This window comes from Carettochelys insculpta, chromosome 2, assembly GCF_033958435.1.
Source record: "Carettochelys insculpta isolate YL-2023 chromosome 2, ASM3395843v1, whole genome shotgun sequence".
Lineage (NCBI taxonomy): Eukaryota > Metazoa > Chordata > Testudines > Carettochelyidae > Carettochelys > Carettochelys insculpta.
In genome coordinates, this window is record NC_134138.1 from 250,198,368 (window position 1) to 250,215,631 (window position 17,264).

Genomic DNA, 17,264 nt, shown 5'->3' on the forward strand with positions numbered 1-17,264 from the left:
AAAAGCTAGGAAGAGAGGAAAAATAATTCTCCTGAACTCTGGATGATAGGATAAGAAGCAATGGGCTTAAATTATTGCAAGGGAGGTTTAGGTTAGACATTAGGAAAAGCTTCGTAACTATGAAGATGTGTTAATCAGTGGAATAAATTGCCTAGGGAAGTTGTATAATCTGCATCATTGGAGAACTATAAGCGCAAGTTAGACAACACCCACCAGGGATGGTCTAGATCGGGGTAGTCAATCTTTTTTCATCGGGGCCAGATGGCAATTTTTTACATGTTCTGGGGGCTGAACACAAAATAGCCCCAAAGCTGCCCCCTGCAACCCCAGGCTCAAACCCTCATAGCCCCAAACCACTCTCCTGCCCCCAGGCTTAAATCCCTCGCAGACCTAAACTGCCCCCTGCCCCCAGGCTTAACCCCTCACAGCCCCAAACCCAGTATTAACTTGCCTTACACAGGAGTTCTGTGTGCTGCCACCCTCCACTGCTTCTTTGCCAGGCCACTGTTTCCTCTTCCGCGCAGCTGCACGGTTCTCCCCAGCCCTCCTACTCCCTTCCCCCACATACAGTGCAACAGAGGGTTGCTCCCTGCCCTGCCATGCTGAAATAATGGGACTCAGTTTAATTGGTTTAATGGCTGGATCCCTCCTGCCAGCCATTAAACCAATTAAATTGAGTTCTGCTCTTTCAGAACAGCAGGGAAGGGCAGGCAGCCAGAGGAGGAGTGAGTGGCGGCAGTGGCAGGAGCTACTAATGGCGCCTTAAAGAGCCGCTTGTGGTTTGGAGCCACCCAGCCATCACTGCCAGCTCTGCAGGCTGAATGAAAAGGCTCCACAGGCAGGATTCTGGCCTGCGAGCCATGTGTTGGACACCCCTGGTCTAGATGGTGCTTGGTCCAGCCATGTGTGCAGTGGGCTGGACCTGATAACTTCTTGAGTTTCATTCCAGTTCTATTATTCTATGATTCTGCTTTATAGTTTACTGCAGCAATGCAATTCATCTTTTTTAGTATGCCTAACTGAAATGGTCTTCTGGAAACTGCTACATTTTAAAAAAAATCTTCTAACAAACTTTGATTAACTTGACAGAAAATATGGCAAATGACTTTTAATGGTATGAAGGTGGATTTATTAGCAGTAATGTCAGGATTGCACTTAGCAAGAAATTGGCATATAGTAAGAAGTGAGTTGGATGGAATTCAGACTCCAGCAGAGGCAAAGGCTAAAAATTGTAGAAAGATTTATTTTAATAGAAAAATAGGGTAGAAAATATTTACTTGAGTTAAAAGTAATGAGTGCTTTAAACTAAAACTTGTAGGAACTGGCTTACAGCGGAAACAGACTGCACTGATCCTGACAAATGGGCAGAGATGCTCTCGAAGAGCAAATGTGTTACTTTTTGTTCTAAACAGGTCATTTATGGCTTCCACCTTATTGCCCTCATTGATCAGATATATTAACAGAGAGGTAACTGTGTTAGTCTGTATTCTAACAAAACACAACAAAACAGAAGTCATGTGGCACTTTAAAGGCAAAGAAAATGGTTCATTAGGTGATGAGCTTTTGTGCGACAGACCCACTTCTTCAGATCCTTGCCCACGAAAGTTCATCATCCAATACATGATTTTGTTAGTCTTTAAAGTGCTACATGACTACTGTTTTGTTTTGATCAGATATATACTGAAGAATTATATTAAAGCAACGTTATTTAACATATAGTAACAAGGTACTTCATTTTTATCCTAACTGGCTTTAATGATGTTCAGGGCATTCATTATTCATGAAATGTAACAGGATGCACAGCCCAGAGTGAGAAATTGCAGAAAAAATACAGAACAGTCAATGGCAGCACAAGCTTCCACATACTGGCACACAAACGTACACCAGCTGTGCCTTGGAAAGACCACTGTTCAGGCCTTGTCTTTACCTAGCAGGGTAGGCTTGTTTGCCAAAGATTTTCACCTTTGCAGCTTGACCAGTTGGAGTCATAGCAGTTTTGCCAAGACAAATGATATAAACATTTCTACTTCATTTTAAAAATATATTCTAGCTCTCATGGTTGCAAAGAAAATCAAAATGCTAAAAAATCAGAAAGCAAAATAACAGAAAACCCAAACATTTAAAAATATAAAACATTTTAAAATATTTTTAAGCAAATCTCACATTTTTGGGGGCCAGATGGACTGCAAAGATGAATTTGTCAGGGAGATGTTGCACTCAGCTTCACAGAGGGAAAATCTCATCCACTACGACAGGTACACTCATCATATTGGAAGGATTCCTACTGCCTACCACCACCTCCTGCATCTCCCTGGAGCATGCCTGCTCCTCTAGGTCTTAGTCATGTAGCAGCCAACCCATGAGGTGAAGGGAGGAGAAGTTAGGGTGCAGGAGACAACTGTGGTCCTGCAACAGAAGGCCTGGGTGATCAGGCAGCACTCACTGCAGGGCTACTGTGAGGTCTAGGAACATGCTGAACCACTGTTGGCATGGCCATGAAGGAGTGATCAAGATGACTTGGACCCCACCAAGAGAGGAGAAAGGCATCTGTGAGAAATCTGCCACTAGAACCCCACAGGGAGATATTTCTTGTTCTGCTTGTGGCAAACAAGGCCTACGTTAGGAGTTTCCCACCTTTGAAAAAGCATCTGGCACCCCTGATTTGAGGTGAGAGAAAAAGAATCTGCTGAGGTGATCTGCCAACATGCTTTTGATGCTGGGGAGGTGGACTGCATGTTGTATGCAGAACTCCCATAGACACAGCACCTCTGGACAGACGGCTGAAGAGCCTACTCCTCATCTGTTCATGTAGAACATGGAGGCCATGTTATCTATCAATAATGAGCCCTACAACCCTCCATTTGTGGGAGGAGCACTGTACATACCAGGCAAACAGCCTGGAGCTCTTTGAAATTTATGTGCAATGTCACTCCTCTGTGTACCATGTACCTTGTGTCTGCGTTGCTCTGAGGTGCACATCCCCTCCCCCGCCACACACACACTCAAGGGACCCAATATCAGTAGGACTGATCAAGGTGGTCTGTTGAGCAGGACCCCTTGTAGGAACGTTCAAGATCAGTCCACCACTGTGTTGCCTTGAGTATGCCTGGTGGAATGATAACCACCTTGTCCAGGTGATTGGCTGGATGGGATGTAAACTGTCGCTAGCCACTGCTGGAGTGGTGCAGGTTGGGTCTCAGACCACCCACAGCTTTTAGAGTTGGAAAATAATAGGAGTAGCACCCCTTACCTCTGAGGTCTTTGGGGATTTCTTCTATTGCCCCCACTTGCTCTTTCTGTTGCAGTAGACTCTCGTGATGGGGTTCCAGAAGAGGGATGGGAAAGGAGGGTGGGGCAGAAGGGTGAACAAAAAACAGAGGGAATAGCCCTGCAGCATAGAATTGAGGACCCAGAAGTCTCAGGTTATAGATGTCCAGGCCATAGAGAAAAAACAAAAGCAAGTTAGAAAAAAAAAGAGGATCAGGATCAAGGATAGCGACTGGATAATATCAAACACATCCTCAGAATGCTCATTTGGAGCTAGGCGGGCAGGTGGGAAGAGCCTGTCTGTGCTGTAGTACAGGGCTGCTGGCCCTGACAGTACTAGTAGGATCTCCCTTCTTCTGGAAGGCATCCTGTCTGGGACGGCTACGCGGCAGCAGTGCAAGTTGGAGCCTGAATAGTTTTCTTAGTTTTCTCAGGACATACAATCTGAGGGTCTTAAGTGTCCTTCAGCCTGTGCAGTTTCTCATCTGTTTTCTATGCAAACAGAGCTAGTCTGTCAAACGGGGGCGGTCCTGCAGAGAATTTTGCACCTCCACTAACACGCCTCAGGACTGCAGCCAGGCCATGTCCGTATAGCCAGGCCATGGGTAACTTTGTTGAATCAGCAGCACACGAAGATGCTTGCAAAGTCATCCTACCCATTCTATGGTCCTCTTCCAAGACGGCCTGGAACTCTTTCCTGGAGACCTTTGGGAGTCAACAAATTCAGCCACAGATGGCCAAAAATTAAAATCATAGCTGCCTAAAAGGGCCTGGTGGTTCAGCACCCTAAGCTGCAGGCTCACTGGCACATAAACCTTCCTTACAAAAAGGTCTCTTGGTTTCACCTCTTTTTCCTTGTGAGTGGCACCTGGCTGTCCCTACTTCTCTCACTTACGGACTGCTGAAAATAACACTAAATTCAGAGCAGGATGGCAACAAAGAAAAGGTCTTCAAGAGGCCCTTGTGATCTTAGCCATGCTGTGGTGCACTAGGAGTACAATTCAAATGGAGGCTACTGCTGAACTGCTGACATTAAATAGGGAGTCTGTGGGCTCCTCCAGCTCCTCCATTTCCAGCCCCAAACTGGTGAGTCTTAGGAGGGGCTTTTAACTATGGGGGTGGGTCCTACAATAGCCTCATCATGCTGGTACCACAATGCTGGTACCACAGGTAACAGTTATTTGGGGACCTGCTCTTCCTGGCCTTCCTCTCCAAGTCTGCTTGATCTGGGGTGTTCCTGGTACCCGTACTTTCATCTCCACTGGACGTGAGACTGTGACTGACAGTCTGTCAGATTCTATTGAGGCTTTTTTAGGGCCATGCAAAGATTGAGTGAAGCCCTGCTATGAGGTCCATTGCCACAATCCCCAATCTCTGGCCCTGAGGCTCCAGGAAACCTTGTGGTGCTGCTAGGGTAACAGGTGCTCTTAAGTGAGGACCTTGATTCACCTGCAAGGGCTCTTTCTCTGACTCTGATGCCTGGGACAGGGGGATAATGTCTGGTGACTAGGACTGCACAGAGACCAACCAAGCGTCTCTGTCCTGGCTGTGCCCAAATCACAGTTCTGAGTAAGATCTGTAGGTGGATGATGGGCCACATGCTAGTGACCGACAGTTGAGACTAGCAGATCTGCAACAGGACCTGGGTGATTGATGCCAAACACTCTCTGACCAGTTCTGAGTAGTGGAATGGGAGCACAACTAGCAGCATGAGGTTAAGCCCACCACTAAAGCAGTGACCTATGTCTGTAGTATATGAACCGGTACCATGAATTCTGGTGTAAGCGCTCTGCTAACCATCACTATGCAGATGGGGTGCAACTCTCCTGCCCGTGGTACCAGAGTTCTGGTAGAAGAGTACTGGTACAAAATGTACCTCAGAATGACCATGCCACCATGCTGGTGAGTGGCACATCAATCCTGTAGAGCAGTGCCCAGAGATCAACACCTGGGGCTCCAGCTGGGTGGCAACCCTGTTTCCAGGGTACAATGACTCTCAGTGGGAAAACAGAGGCAGGAAACTCCCTGAGGTGGGAAGCAAAGTTACACAGATGGGAACCAAGGGGGCAGTCCCAAGGCAGACATCTCTCTAGACTTGGGAGCTACCATCAGCAGTGTGGGAAGTCAGGGCCAGTCAGTGACCCTCATACTAACTGCTTACACTACATGGGGTAGATACTCACATTAGCAACAGGTATCGCATTTCTAGAAGCTTGTTCTGTTGCAAAAAAGAAAAAAAAAGTGGAAAAATTAAGCTGGTGATTCTCAAACATCAGCGCCACCTGCACAAAGTTAAAGCATAAATCTGCTCTCTTAAATTCCTGCTCATTCTTCTTCTGACACTTTTCCTAAAAAGTGCAGTGAATGGTAAAGTAAGTATCTAACAAAGCATGATAGCAGTTCTGATGGAGCTTAACAGCACAGATCTAAATTCCAATAAACAAATGAATTTTAGCATATATTGCCAACACTCATGTCAAGCACACCATAGGAAATTATAGTGGTGCAGCTGGGGAAGGGCAAGATTCTTTAAGCCAGAAAAGGCAATGGAACTCATCCAGCTTTGATTATTTATGGTGTGCTGATGAGGAAACAACCTTCCATATGAGGAACAGCTTTAAAGTTAAACAGTGAAACTGAAAGAGTTTTAGAAAGAAGAAAACAAAACAACAAACCCCTGCCAAAAAACAAGGTATCACAAACTACAGCTAAAAAACCAATCACATTCATTTCAACAAATTTTAAAATGTTTTATGTCCAAAAACAGGCATTAATGTGTCCAACTTTGGGGTAAACAGCAAACTGTATTCATGACAACCACTAGTTTAGCAGTAAATGTGCTCTATTTTGTGCTGACATAAATAGGCTTCCATGTGTGTTGCTTCCAAATAGTATCACATTGAATACGAATTTGAAACAAAAGCACACATAAAGCAAAGCATATATCCGTGTTTAATGCTGAACTATTTTCAAATACCCAAAACTTTGTATTTACTTGCACAGGCTATCATAATCATACAGACCTGAAACAGATAAAATATGTCTAAACCTTTTGTTTTGGTGTTTAGTTATAAGCATTCAAGAGGATACCAAGGAGTACCATAGGACCAGGGTCTATCTCATCTGTCTTTAAACTGATGAAATATGAGGATTTTTTATGCCTTTCTGGCTCTTTCATCCAGTGTCAAGCGATTGAAGAGGGAGTGAGGCATCTCAGGACTCATGAAGAATACTTTTCATATTCTAATTCTTACTTTAAAAGAAAAATTACCACAGTTGTAGATAGATAAAGAAAATGAAATTAGTGATTATTCTTGTTTGGTGAACAAAATAAAGGGTAAATTTTTGTGCTTGCTCTTCCATCTTGCTGGCTCTGTTGAGGCAGCATTTTAGCATATACTTTTTCCGAATTTTTCAAAAAACTGCTTTGATATCACTGATGTGACTCCTGATCACAAGAAAGTGAACAATAAAGGCATGTCAATTTCAACTCCTTTGACTATACATCGAAGAAAATGGAATTTTTGTGGAGTGGGGAATAATTGATATTTGCAATGAAACACCTGAGCAGAGCAGAAAGGAAGGGTTTTTTTTTTTTGGAAAGAAAAACATTTTATTTCCAAGTTTTGGCTCGATCACAAAACAAAGGAAGGACAAACTATTAAAACAAACGTCCTTTTAAGCAAGAAATAGTTACAACAATATTAAATTATTATTTAATGAAAGCAAAAATTAAGTTATACACAATTTTCTTTGATGTATTTTAACTACATAACTTACAGAGGAATTATTATTACACTCTAGATTTTAATCTCAAAAACAACACTCTGGAATATGAAAATTAGCAAAAGCTAATGCAGATGTGTGCTTCTCAATGAAAACATGCTAATTCCAAAGAGAATGCTTCTTAGTATAAATACACTGTAGTAAATGAAATACATTCATTTGAAAAGAAACACACAACTTTAAATCAGTTCTTTTCTATATATTCTGAACATGCTACTTCCCCTCTTCAGTTAGGCGACGGTTCCACTACAGTGGTCTCTCAACGGAAGTCACTGTTGGGAGAGTTCTCCCAACGAAACTTCTATTGACAAGAGTGCGGCCACACACAAAAGCCAATCAGGAGAGTGCTCCACTCTGTCGACAAAGCAGCTGAACTGCCTGGCTGCTCTCTCAACAAAACAGGCATCTGGAAGCACAGCAGACAGGTCTGCCCTTTGTTGTTGATTCTCTGTTTGTTGAGAGAAGGTCCCACAGAGTGGCCACACAGCCTTGTTGTTGACAGAATCTGTTGACAGCAGTGTCAGTGTTCTGCCTCAAAGCTTTGTTTTGTACAAAACAAAAAGTGCTGTGTTTTGTACAGGTACTGTTGACAAAATGCATGTTGTGTGTGCACGCTCCATGAGTTTTGTCAACAAAACTGGGGTTTTGCTGGCAAAACTTGCCAGTGTAACTATAGCCTAAGAGAACATGAGAAAGGTACAACATCAGATACACATACTAGCATCAGAGCATGAACCGGTTTTTGTATCTCCAGGCATTAGGAATTTACAAGTCATCAATACAACCCAGAAGAATATAAAATAAATAGTATTTCAGAACTATTATCAACTGAAACCAAACCATTATGAACTAATAGAACATATTAAAATAGTATCTTTCTGCTAAAAGTTAAAGTAATGAAACAATCCAATGACTGAATCAGAAATTTGAAGTGAAATTGTCAAATACTATAGGGATTTTCTCCCCTCCTCAAACAACTGCACAGTTACTGTGAGATTTTTTTTCCTTTTTTGTTTTTTATTTTCTTGGCTCCAGTCTTGTACTTAAACACCAGACAGCATAATAGGACAAGGAATTTCATTCAAAAATGATCAGATTATCAAACTTTTACAGATGTTACAGAAAACACAAAAACATCATGTCATATCTTTCAAGATCCCATTATGAGAACCCATCATTTTTAGGCCCTGCCTTTCTATAGTCCAATAATCAGTCTAAAGTTTTAGACTTTTCAGAGCTTTAGCAAAGTAGTATGTGCCTGCTAAAAAATAAAAAGCAATCAGACCACCAGCATTTTTAGCAGTCCCATCTTATCTCCTATGAGGATAGTTAGAAAACACAGAAGTGAGTACCTAAGCCATCTACATTAATGTCCCCAAACACATCTAGGTTTAGATGATACTTTAGCTAATAGTAGCATAATCACAACATTTAGCCTGTGTCCACTTTGGCTGGCTAAACAATATGGGAATCCTATTTGGACACAACAAAGTGTAAACTGAGTTTAAACAAGGCTTATAAACTTGACTGTTAGTTCAGAAGGAATCAAAAAGCCACCAGTATGACGGTTATCTTAACAATCAGAGTATTAAACTTTTTTTTTTAAACTTAACTTCTAGAGATTTCTAAAGAAATGCATAGGAACGCCTTGGAGTTCATGAATATTTTTCTTGTGGCTTTCTATTGTCCCATCATACAACTGTGCTCCATATTTGTAAGCATAAAAAAAGCATGTACATTACATCTTAACATCCACGTTAAAATAATCCGGAGAATTATATGCACATGCATGTTTCCCACAAAATCTGGAGGTACTGTTAAATTTGAAAATTCTAATTTTAATCTGGTTTGTCAGATAGTAAAAGAACATTTGTATACTTTAAAAATGTATACATTAATGCCTGTGTACAGTGTAATATAATTTCAGGTCCTCCACTTTTCTCTGATTTTCAACCTCTTACATTCTGTCTGCTTGTTTCTGTGAAATTCACTGTGCGAGAACATTACCTACGGCATTATGTAACAGGCTCTGCGAGCGTATGTTTGTGTATGTGTATCTGAAAATGTGTATAGTGAGAATTAACAGTTTTATATTCAGCAAACAAACCTAAACTGCATGTAAAAACACTGCAATTGAATAACAAGTGAATAAGTGAATCAATTGTAAATTTTTGTGAAACTGCTAATCAGACACAAAAAAAGGAACAAACTTAGAAACAAAATACTTTTCTAGCTGAATTTTGCTAGTGCTTCATTTCTCTGTGTTACTAGAAAGTTCAATAACTCCCTGTCTGGAGAATGAATTAAAAATAGTCCAAAGAACAGAAGCGTCTTCACAATTATGATGATACTGCCAATGACTGAAAAGCTCCTCTTTTCTTCTAAATACCTGCTTGCATAAAATGCAGTTATAACCAGCTTGACACCAAACTTGAATTTTTTTATTTTGTGTGGCACAGCCAATATTTTGCAACTCCCTTCCTCGTTCACTGTTACCTGACTGAATAACCTCACTTTTAATTAATACATCAACATTATTTTGATTAAGACATATTTGCCTTTTCAGTTTTGGAAAAGAATAAAACTCTTCCTCACAATTCCTATGCATTTTTGTCTCTCTCTGTGCTGCTTCCAGTAATGAGCTGTATATTTGATTGGTTCTTCCTGAGTTCCCTTGCCTCCATGTAGAATTCTTTCTTTTATTCTTCCTTTGATTTCCTCTCCATGAAAACATAACAAATGCAACTTCATTTCAGCAAAAACCTGTGCAGTAAACTGGCATCTGTCACATTTGATCTGTAATTTGACTTTGCCTTGACGCTGAAATAAATCCTCAAAACTGCACTTATTTCTCCTAAAAGAGGAAATAAAAAGGGTATGTAAGTTACTGTTATCTACCAGCTCTTCTTTCTCGGGGAACCAGGGCATAATATTCAGCCTGTCTGGCTCATGAAAGACCTTCCCTCCCCCACAGTCTATGCTTAAACCAAAGCAGCTCCAAATAAACACTAACCAAAAGTACTGAAAAGGCAGGCAAAGATGCGCCTAAGCCTCTCCAGGAACTCTCCTAGCCACATTTGCATCAAAGATGGGACAAAAACACATCTCCATTAATAACAGAGAGGAAGCCGTGCTAGTCTATACACTATCAAAACAAAAAGCAGTCAAGTAGCACTTTAAAGACTAGCAAAATAATTTATTAGGTGAGCTTTTGTGGGACAGACCCACTTCTTCAGACCATAGCCAGACCAGAGGAGAACAGAAAGTCCAAGGCAAGAACCACACTGAATTCTGGGACTCAAAAAGCAGGGGAGCATTGCTTGATGGGAAATCTCTGCTCCAGATACTAATGAAACCATGCCTGCACACACCCAGCTCAGCAGTTATTGGACCAATTCTAGTAAATAAACTCCTCTACTGGTACCCAGAATGCAGTTGTGGCATAGCAGTAGGGACAGATACGTGCTGAACCTAAGACATATGACCATTGCATCTTAAAGTGCTATTTAGCTGAGCCTGCTGCATCCAGGGCATATGAGGGTTATAGCGTGGCACTGCTATTCAACCCTGCCTATTGAGTCCAGGGACAGATAAGGGGTCAACCTGCAAGTGCTGATTTACCACTCCTCTTGGGAGCGCTCTGTTAGTGTGTGTGTTCATCTCATTCTAGACGTGGAAAAACCTGGCCATGGGGAACCTCGGTTCTGCAGGATAGCTCCACTGAGAGGGAACTGGCAAAAGGAGATGTAAACCTTCATGTGAAAACACAGATGACACAAGCAGCATATTGAAAGGATTACTGACCCCCATCCTCACCCCTCTCCAGAAAAGTAACTCATAAATAAGCATGCCCAAAAGTAACAGGCAAATCTGGTAACGCTACTTCAATACTAGCCACATTTGGAATTAGAATGGAAGTTCCTAATTTTCTAACTTTTAAGAGATGGAAAAGGAAGAGGGATTAATGGAACATCATATTTATTAAAACCAGGCATTTTTTACTGCAGTTAATAAAATGTCTGATTTATAAGGACTGAGAAAAAAATAAAATGATAAAATAGTAGGTAGTATAGAGTGAACAAAACAAATTTTAAATTGTACTAAAACTAAAGCTGTCAGGCAAACTATTGTCTCCAAAACTAGGCTGTACAAAAATAAATTTTTTACCAACTCCAAGATGAATTTGAATGACATGTTAAACAAGCAAACAAACAAACAAATAAACCCCAGCATATATTGGCAACCTAAATACTGCAGCACCCTGCTAGTAAGATGGAAATGAAAATGATTCCACATTCTACATTAGCCTACTTTCCTTTATTGACAGGACTAAAATCCAAGTCCTCTTTTATAAGGTAACAACAGGAAAAATAAAATGGATTTTTAAACTTTTTTTCATTTTAAAAGTCTAAGAAACTGTTGATTATATAGGTAAAGATTTTTAAAAACATATATTTTATAACCAATGCCTTTTTAATTTCTTTCTGTGACAAGACAAACTTGAAAGATAAAGGAAATATCTGTACAGACTGCATTTCTTTGATTTGAACAAAGCTTTCCACAAGGATCTACAGAACACTTTCCCATAGTAGCTGGAAAAATATATAACTCTTATATGGCTATTTACAAAACTGACTAAAATATTCAAACTAATAGAGTAATATTAAATGATTTATCGTAAGATGGACATTGAAAATGAACGAGGTGCAATGCTATTAAAATTTTGATTAGCATTTCAAAGGATGAAATAGCAAATTCACTAATCAAACTCACAATGGTACAAAGCAGAGAGAGGTCAAATTAAACTACAGTATGGTACTGACAGAGTAGGGTAACAAAATGAACTTAAACTAAATTTTAATACATGAAAATGCATACTAATACAAAATATGTCAGTATTTATATGATCATGAAAAGATTAGTTCACCAGAAGATCATACTCTGTAGGAATGAGTGCATTTTCTACTTTCTGTAAGAGACAGTAGGGCTGTATCTACACCTGCATTCCTCTTTCGAAAGAGGAATGCAGATGAGGGAAATTGAAAATGCAAATGAGGTTCTGATTTACATACCTTATGCTTCATTTGCATAATCTCTCTTTGGAAGAGATTCTTTCAAAAGAAAAAAAACAGTGTAAATGGGGCCTTTCGAAAATAAACCCCATCTTCAAAAGATCCCTTCTTCCTGAAACAAAATAGTAAAAAAGGTTCTTTAGAAGGTGGGGTTTATTTTCAAAAGAGCGCCCCATCTACACTGTTTTTCTTTCAAATGACTCTCTTCTGAAAAGAGATTATGCAAATGAAGCATAAGATATGTAAATCAGTGCCACATTTGCATTTTTTATTTCCCTTATTTGCATTCCTCTTTCCAAAGAGGAATGCAAGTGTAGGCACAGCCTAAAAAGCATATGTCAAATGCATAAATACGGACTAGGCAGCAGTACCGATAAGAAGGAACATACTGACTAGATTAAATATAAACAATGCAATGCCATTTGATATTTTGAAATGATACGCCAGTTCTGGATGCCATTCTTTTGAAAAATGCAAATTGAAAAATACATATTAGAACAAAGCTGAAAAGTAAGAATAAATATTAAGGAACACTTAACTATCAGAAGGTCAGGGAATGGAAAAAAACAGCTTCACTAGTACTTGTGCTGTTACAGGTTGAACTTCTCTAGTTCAGTATCCTCAGGACATGATCAGTGCAAAATGCAAAATCTGGTAAACCATGGGAGGTCAATAATGTCTAGCAGCATTACTAATACGTCTACTGTTTAGTGGATCTAAGTGGTAAATTAGAGCTAAATAACAGCATAGAACACTGAGAGCCAGGAATGGGGGCTGCAAATAAACTTTATGAGACCATGAAAAACTTGGACACACCGATAAGTGGACATCCAGCTAACTAAAATCACATACTTTGCCAGACTAGAGAGGTTCAACCTGTACTTTAACATGAAATAATCAAGACTAGAATAGACACCAATATGTCAATGAAGATTTAGGATTCATAAAGCCTGATGGACTGTGGAGGTAAAGGGATGGGCTGGATGACTAACAAGAGGTCTCTAACAAAATCTGCAGGCAGTTGTGAATCTCACCTTGGAAGAAAAAGATCATAAAAGTTAAAAAAAAAAAAAAAGTGTATAGTAATAGAAGCCCATATATGGTACTTGTATAAAGAAACCATTTTATCATTGCCATTTAACTTGCATATGCACCCACCTCTCTCTTGTTTTTTCTGACCCTTTTCTATTTAGATCTCTGCTCTTTAAAGCATCTTGCAACTGTTGTTCACTCATGGAGGACTCAGTGCTGATAACAACTCTGTGTACTTCCTTCATATGGCCAAAGTGCACTCTTTCATGGCCAAATACTTTGGCACAGAACTCACAACACACAAGTTTCTTGAGTCTACCTTCATTGTGATGAAGCTTCATGTGAGTGTTTAAGCTTCCTGAATGAACATATGCTTTATGGCACATTCGACAACTGTAAGGCCATCTGTTTGTGTGTGAATTCATGTGGTCCTGAAGATAGTGTTTAAATTGGAAGCTGTAGTTACAAACATGGCACTTATGCCCTGGCTTACGTATAATAGAAAATACATTTCCACATAGGTCACTTGGTTTAGTAGAAGTACCATCACTCTGCTTATAAAATAAACATTTATTTGGAAGTGAATCATTTAAAAGAATTTCTTGTTCTATACAGTCAGGAGTCTGAGTCTCTATTATAGGTGCAGGAGAAGTCAGTGAAGCTAACAGCTGCATAACTACTACAGGTTTCGGCCTAATACTACGATATTTTTTCACTGACTCAATCTTTCTGTCTTTTGGTTCCTGGAGATCAATTTTTATTCTTTCTTTACCATCTCTAAATTTATTAATGATACACTTCCTTCTTTTGGTCTGAACTGCCAGTATATCATCTGGGGTTCTTCGTTTTCTGCCTCTTCTCTTAGAGGCTACACCATTCATTTTCTTAAGATTATCAACATCCAGTTTAGTGGCTGGACTGAAGGTATTTTCAAAGCTGGCTTGTTTTGGTGTTTGTGCAAAAGATACAGATAGTAATTTATCATAAACTCTAGTAGAAACATTAAAGGTTTTCACCAAGGATGGTCTTTTTTCACATTCGGGTCTTTGCCTAAGAGTAGATGTTGCCACAATGTTAGAATTTTGTTTAGATTTACAGAACATCGCATTTTTCATTCTTGAATATGGCAAAATAGGAAGTTTTCCTTTTGGTGTGGACTGAGTCAATTGAAGTTCATTGTCAAATATTGGTGGTGACAGTATAGTGACAGAATTCATCAGTTTTTCTTTAAGTTTTTCAGATATTATGACCCTTTTGTGGTTTCAAGAGCTGATTTAATAGAATTTAGATTTATTTTAACATGATTATTTGCATTCACTGGCTTGAACAAAGGTTCCTTAAGGGCAGATGGTCCCAAAATACTAACTTCAGGAGTTTCTGTTTTGCTTTGTAAAGGAGAGACAGATTCCATACAGTTGTTTTCCCGGTGTAAAGTAGCAACAGTAATTTCAGTAGACCCACAACCAATTAAACTAACTTGTTCAGATGAATCTGTAGTAGAATGAGTTTCAGGAAGATCACCAGTTGTTGATGTCTGTGTTGAAATTTGCGCTGTAGTAGGAACCTTGATATGTGCACTTACAGAAGACGTTTGAATTGTTTTTTTTTGTCAATCAGCAATTTATGTTTTACAGATTGATACTTAGGAATAGGTATTTTGAGATTTTCAGGAGGGGTCACGTTTGATTGTTGGATTTGTTGTGCTTCCGGTGCAGGGGTAGAATGCGGCAAAGATATAAGAGAAAAAGTTCCTTCATGACCAGCAACTTGCATTAGAGTATAGTTTTGTGTTGGCATTATAAGTGGTTTAGAGCTTGCAGCTGAAATAAGGTTAATGTGTTCAGGAAAAACAGGTGGAAGACAGGACACCACCCCTGATGTTATAACTTTAGGTACTATTTTTGGTGCAATAGTCCTAAACTGTCTTTTATTCTGAAAATCTTTTCCACTTCTTATCATCCCAGAGGAGGCTTTCCATGTATCTGAAATAATGAAATACAACACACAAACGTAAGTATTTTTTTAAAAAAGTACTTCATCATAAAGGAACTCGTATAGGAGGGACTCCATTTCACAAAATTTACTACAAATATCTGACACATAAACCACCACTAGCTTAAATATAGAACTGTTCACTTCTCATAGACAAACAAAAAGACTAATAAACCTGAGAAATTTCAGCTAATGTGTTCAGCTATATTTAAACCCCTTCATTTTGAGTTTAAATTGATTTCTACTGAAACATTTCTGGGTTTTACAAAAAGTATTATTTTTCCTACTTTTCACCCTATTTTTGTATCATTCAAATATATATAAATAGCTTGTTTTATTAAGAAGATGCAATAGGTTGCACAAGATGTATGTATCATGATAATATTGATCAATGTGTATATGCAAAACTGCCTTTTGAAGTAAGGCCATAAGTTAGTCTAGAAAATACAAGAAATAGGCACGCACAACAGCTCTGATCTGTGTGTGCATATGAACATACTGATGAATCTCATGCCTACCATATAAACATTTCATGTTGTTAGAAGAAAATGCTTTAAAGATTTGATTCAATAAAAACAAGAAAACAAAAATCTGTATCAGACTAAGTTTCAGAACACAAGGAAATATTCAATAGTTAAAAAAAACAAAAACAGGAGAAAACAATGAAGTTGACTATATGCACTGCAAATGGCATGGTCCAATGATGAAATGTAAATAAATACTTATAGTTTAATAGTTACAGAGATGTAGCTGTGCTAGTCTGTATTTTCACAAACCAGAAAAGCAGTCATGTCATACTTCAGAGACGAACAAAACAATTTATTATTTAATAAATAAATAAATAAATAATAAATTATTTGTAATAAATTATTTTGTTCGTCTTTGAAGTGCGACATGACTGCTTTTTTGTTTTGTTATAGTTTAACAGTTCATGTCTACAACAGCAAAGTGTTTATTCAAAGGAAAAGTATTATTTGGGCATCAGAGATATAATAAACAACATAGTAAACACTGGTAAATTCCTAGGAAAAATTAAATGAAATTAACAAATGAAAATGAAGCCCCCAGCTGTACTTAACTCCTGCAAACAAAAACTTTAGTTTCTCTTCATCTGATCACTAATCCTAAAACATTTTTCACTCCACATCATACACTTCCTTTGTTTTCAGCACTTATCTTCATCGGCCGCTCGTACACTTGAAAATGGTATTAATATTCCAGCAATAACAACTCTGTATTGGTATCAGGAATGGTGTAAATGGTAGTGTAAACAGGGATCAGGTATTTTTATTACAGTGGCATGAAAATTTGCTCAGAGTGGTTGCAACTGTGGTGGACTATGTCTCCAATAAGAGCACAACTTTTTTCAAAGCAAACATACCCACACTGAGCATACCATTTTAGTATCTTGCAAATCCTTTTTACACCTGTGGGCTTTTTTCATACACACAGAGGCTCATCTGATATTTCACAAATTACTGCTACAATACATGTAAACGTATTAAAATGACAAAGTACCTTTGATAGGGGTTAAACAGGGCCTGTTGGCCCAGCCTTGCCTGGCCTTGCTCTCACCCTTTTACAGGTCCCATCAAGCGTGCCAAAGTAGTTGGAAAAACCCAGGTCAGCAAATCCCACGAAGACGACATGGAGGTCCCCAACACAGACAGCCCAGAGCAGAAGCAGGGTGTTTATCACTGTGACAACCTGCATGGGGCATGTAGACATGCACTTTTGAAAGGCAATCTTTTGTATTTCGAAAGTTTGCCTTTTGAAATTGCGCTGTAGTGTAGATGTAGCCCAGGTATATATAGTAGGCATCCTTCGATCCTGAGGGATCATGGGTTTGCGCTCCAGTTGGACTGATTCGAGCAGCATCTTCTGTGGCTGTGCAATCCAATCCGGGAGTGGCAGTCCCTTCTGCATTGTGAGCAGCAGTAGGCAGATGTTGCTCTGGTATCACGGGCATGGATCTTCCTGAGGGCTCTCCTGTCTTCCGCTTCCTTCACCAAGGTAGTTTCACACATAACAAGAGCTTCCTTCACCCCGTTTCCAGGCATGCCTGTCTGAGGCGAGAGAATGCCAGGTGTTCACACTGATAGAGAGAGCGCTGAG

At 39.4% G+C, this 17,264-nt stretch overlaps 1 protein-coding gene across 1 annotated transcript; it reads right to left on the bottom strand.

The window, feature by feature from the left end:
• Positions 1-6,913: 6,913 nt before the first annotated feature.
• On the bottom strand, positions 6,914-14,532 carry ZNF438 (zinc finger protein 438). Its single transcript, XM_074986291.1, is given in 3 exon segments — positions 6,914-9,666; positions 9,669-9,907; positions 13,284-14,532. Coding segments are annotated over 3 exon segments (1,692 nt in total). The 5' UTR covers positions 14,375-14,532; the 3' UTR covers positions 6,914-9,304.
• Between the last annotated feature and the right edge of the window lie 2,732 nt (positions 14,533-17,264).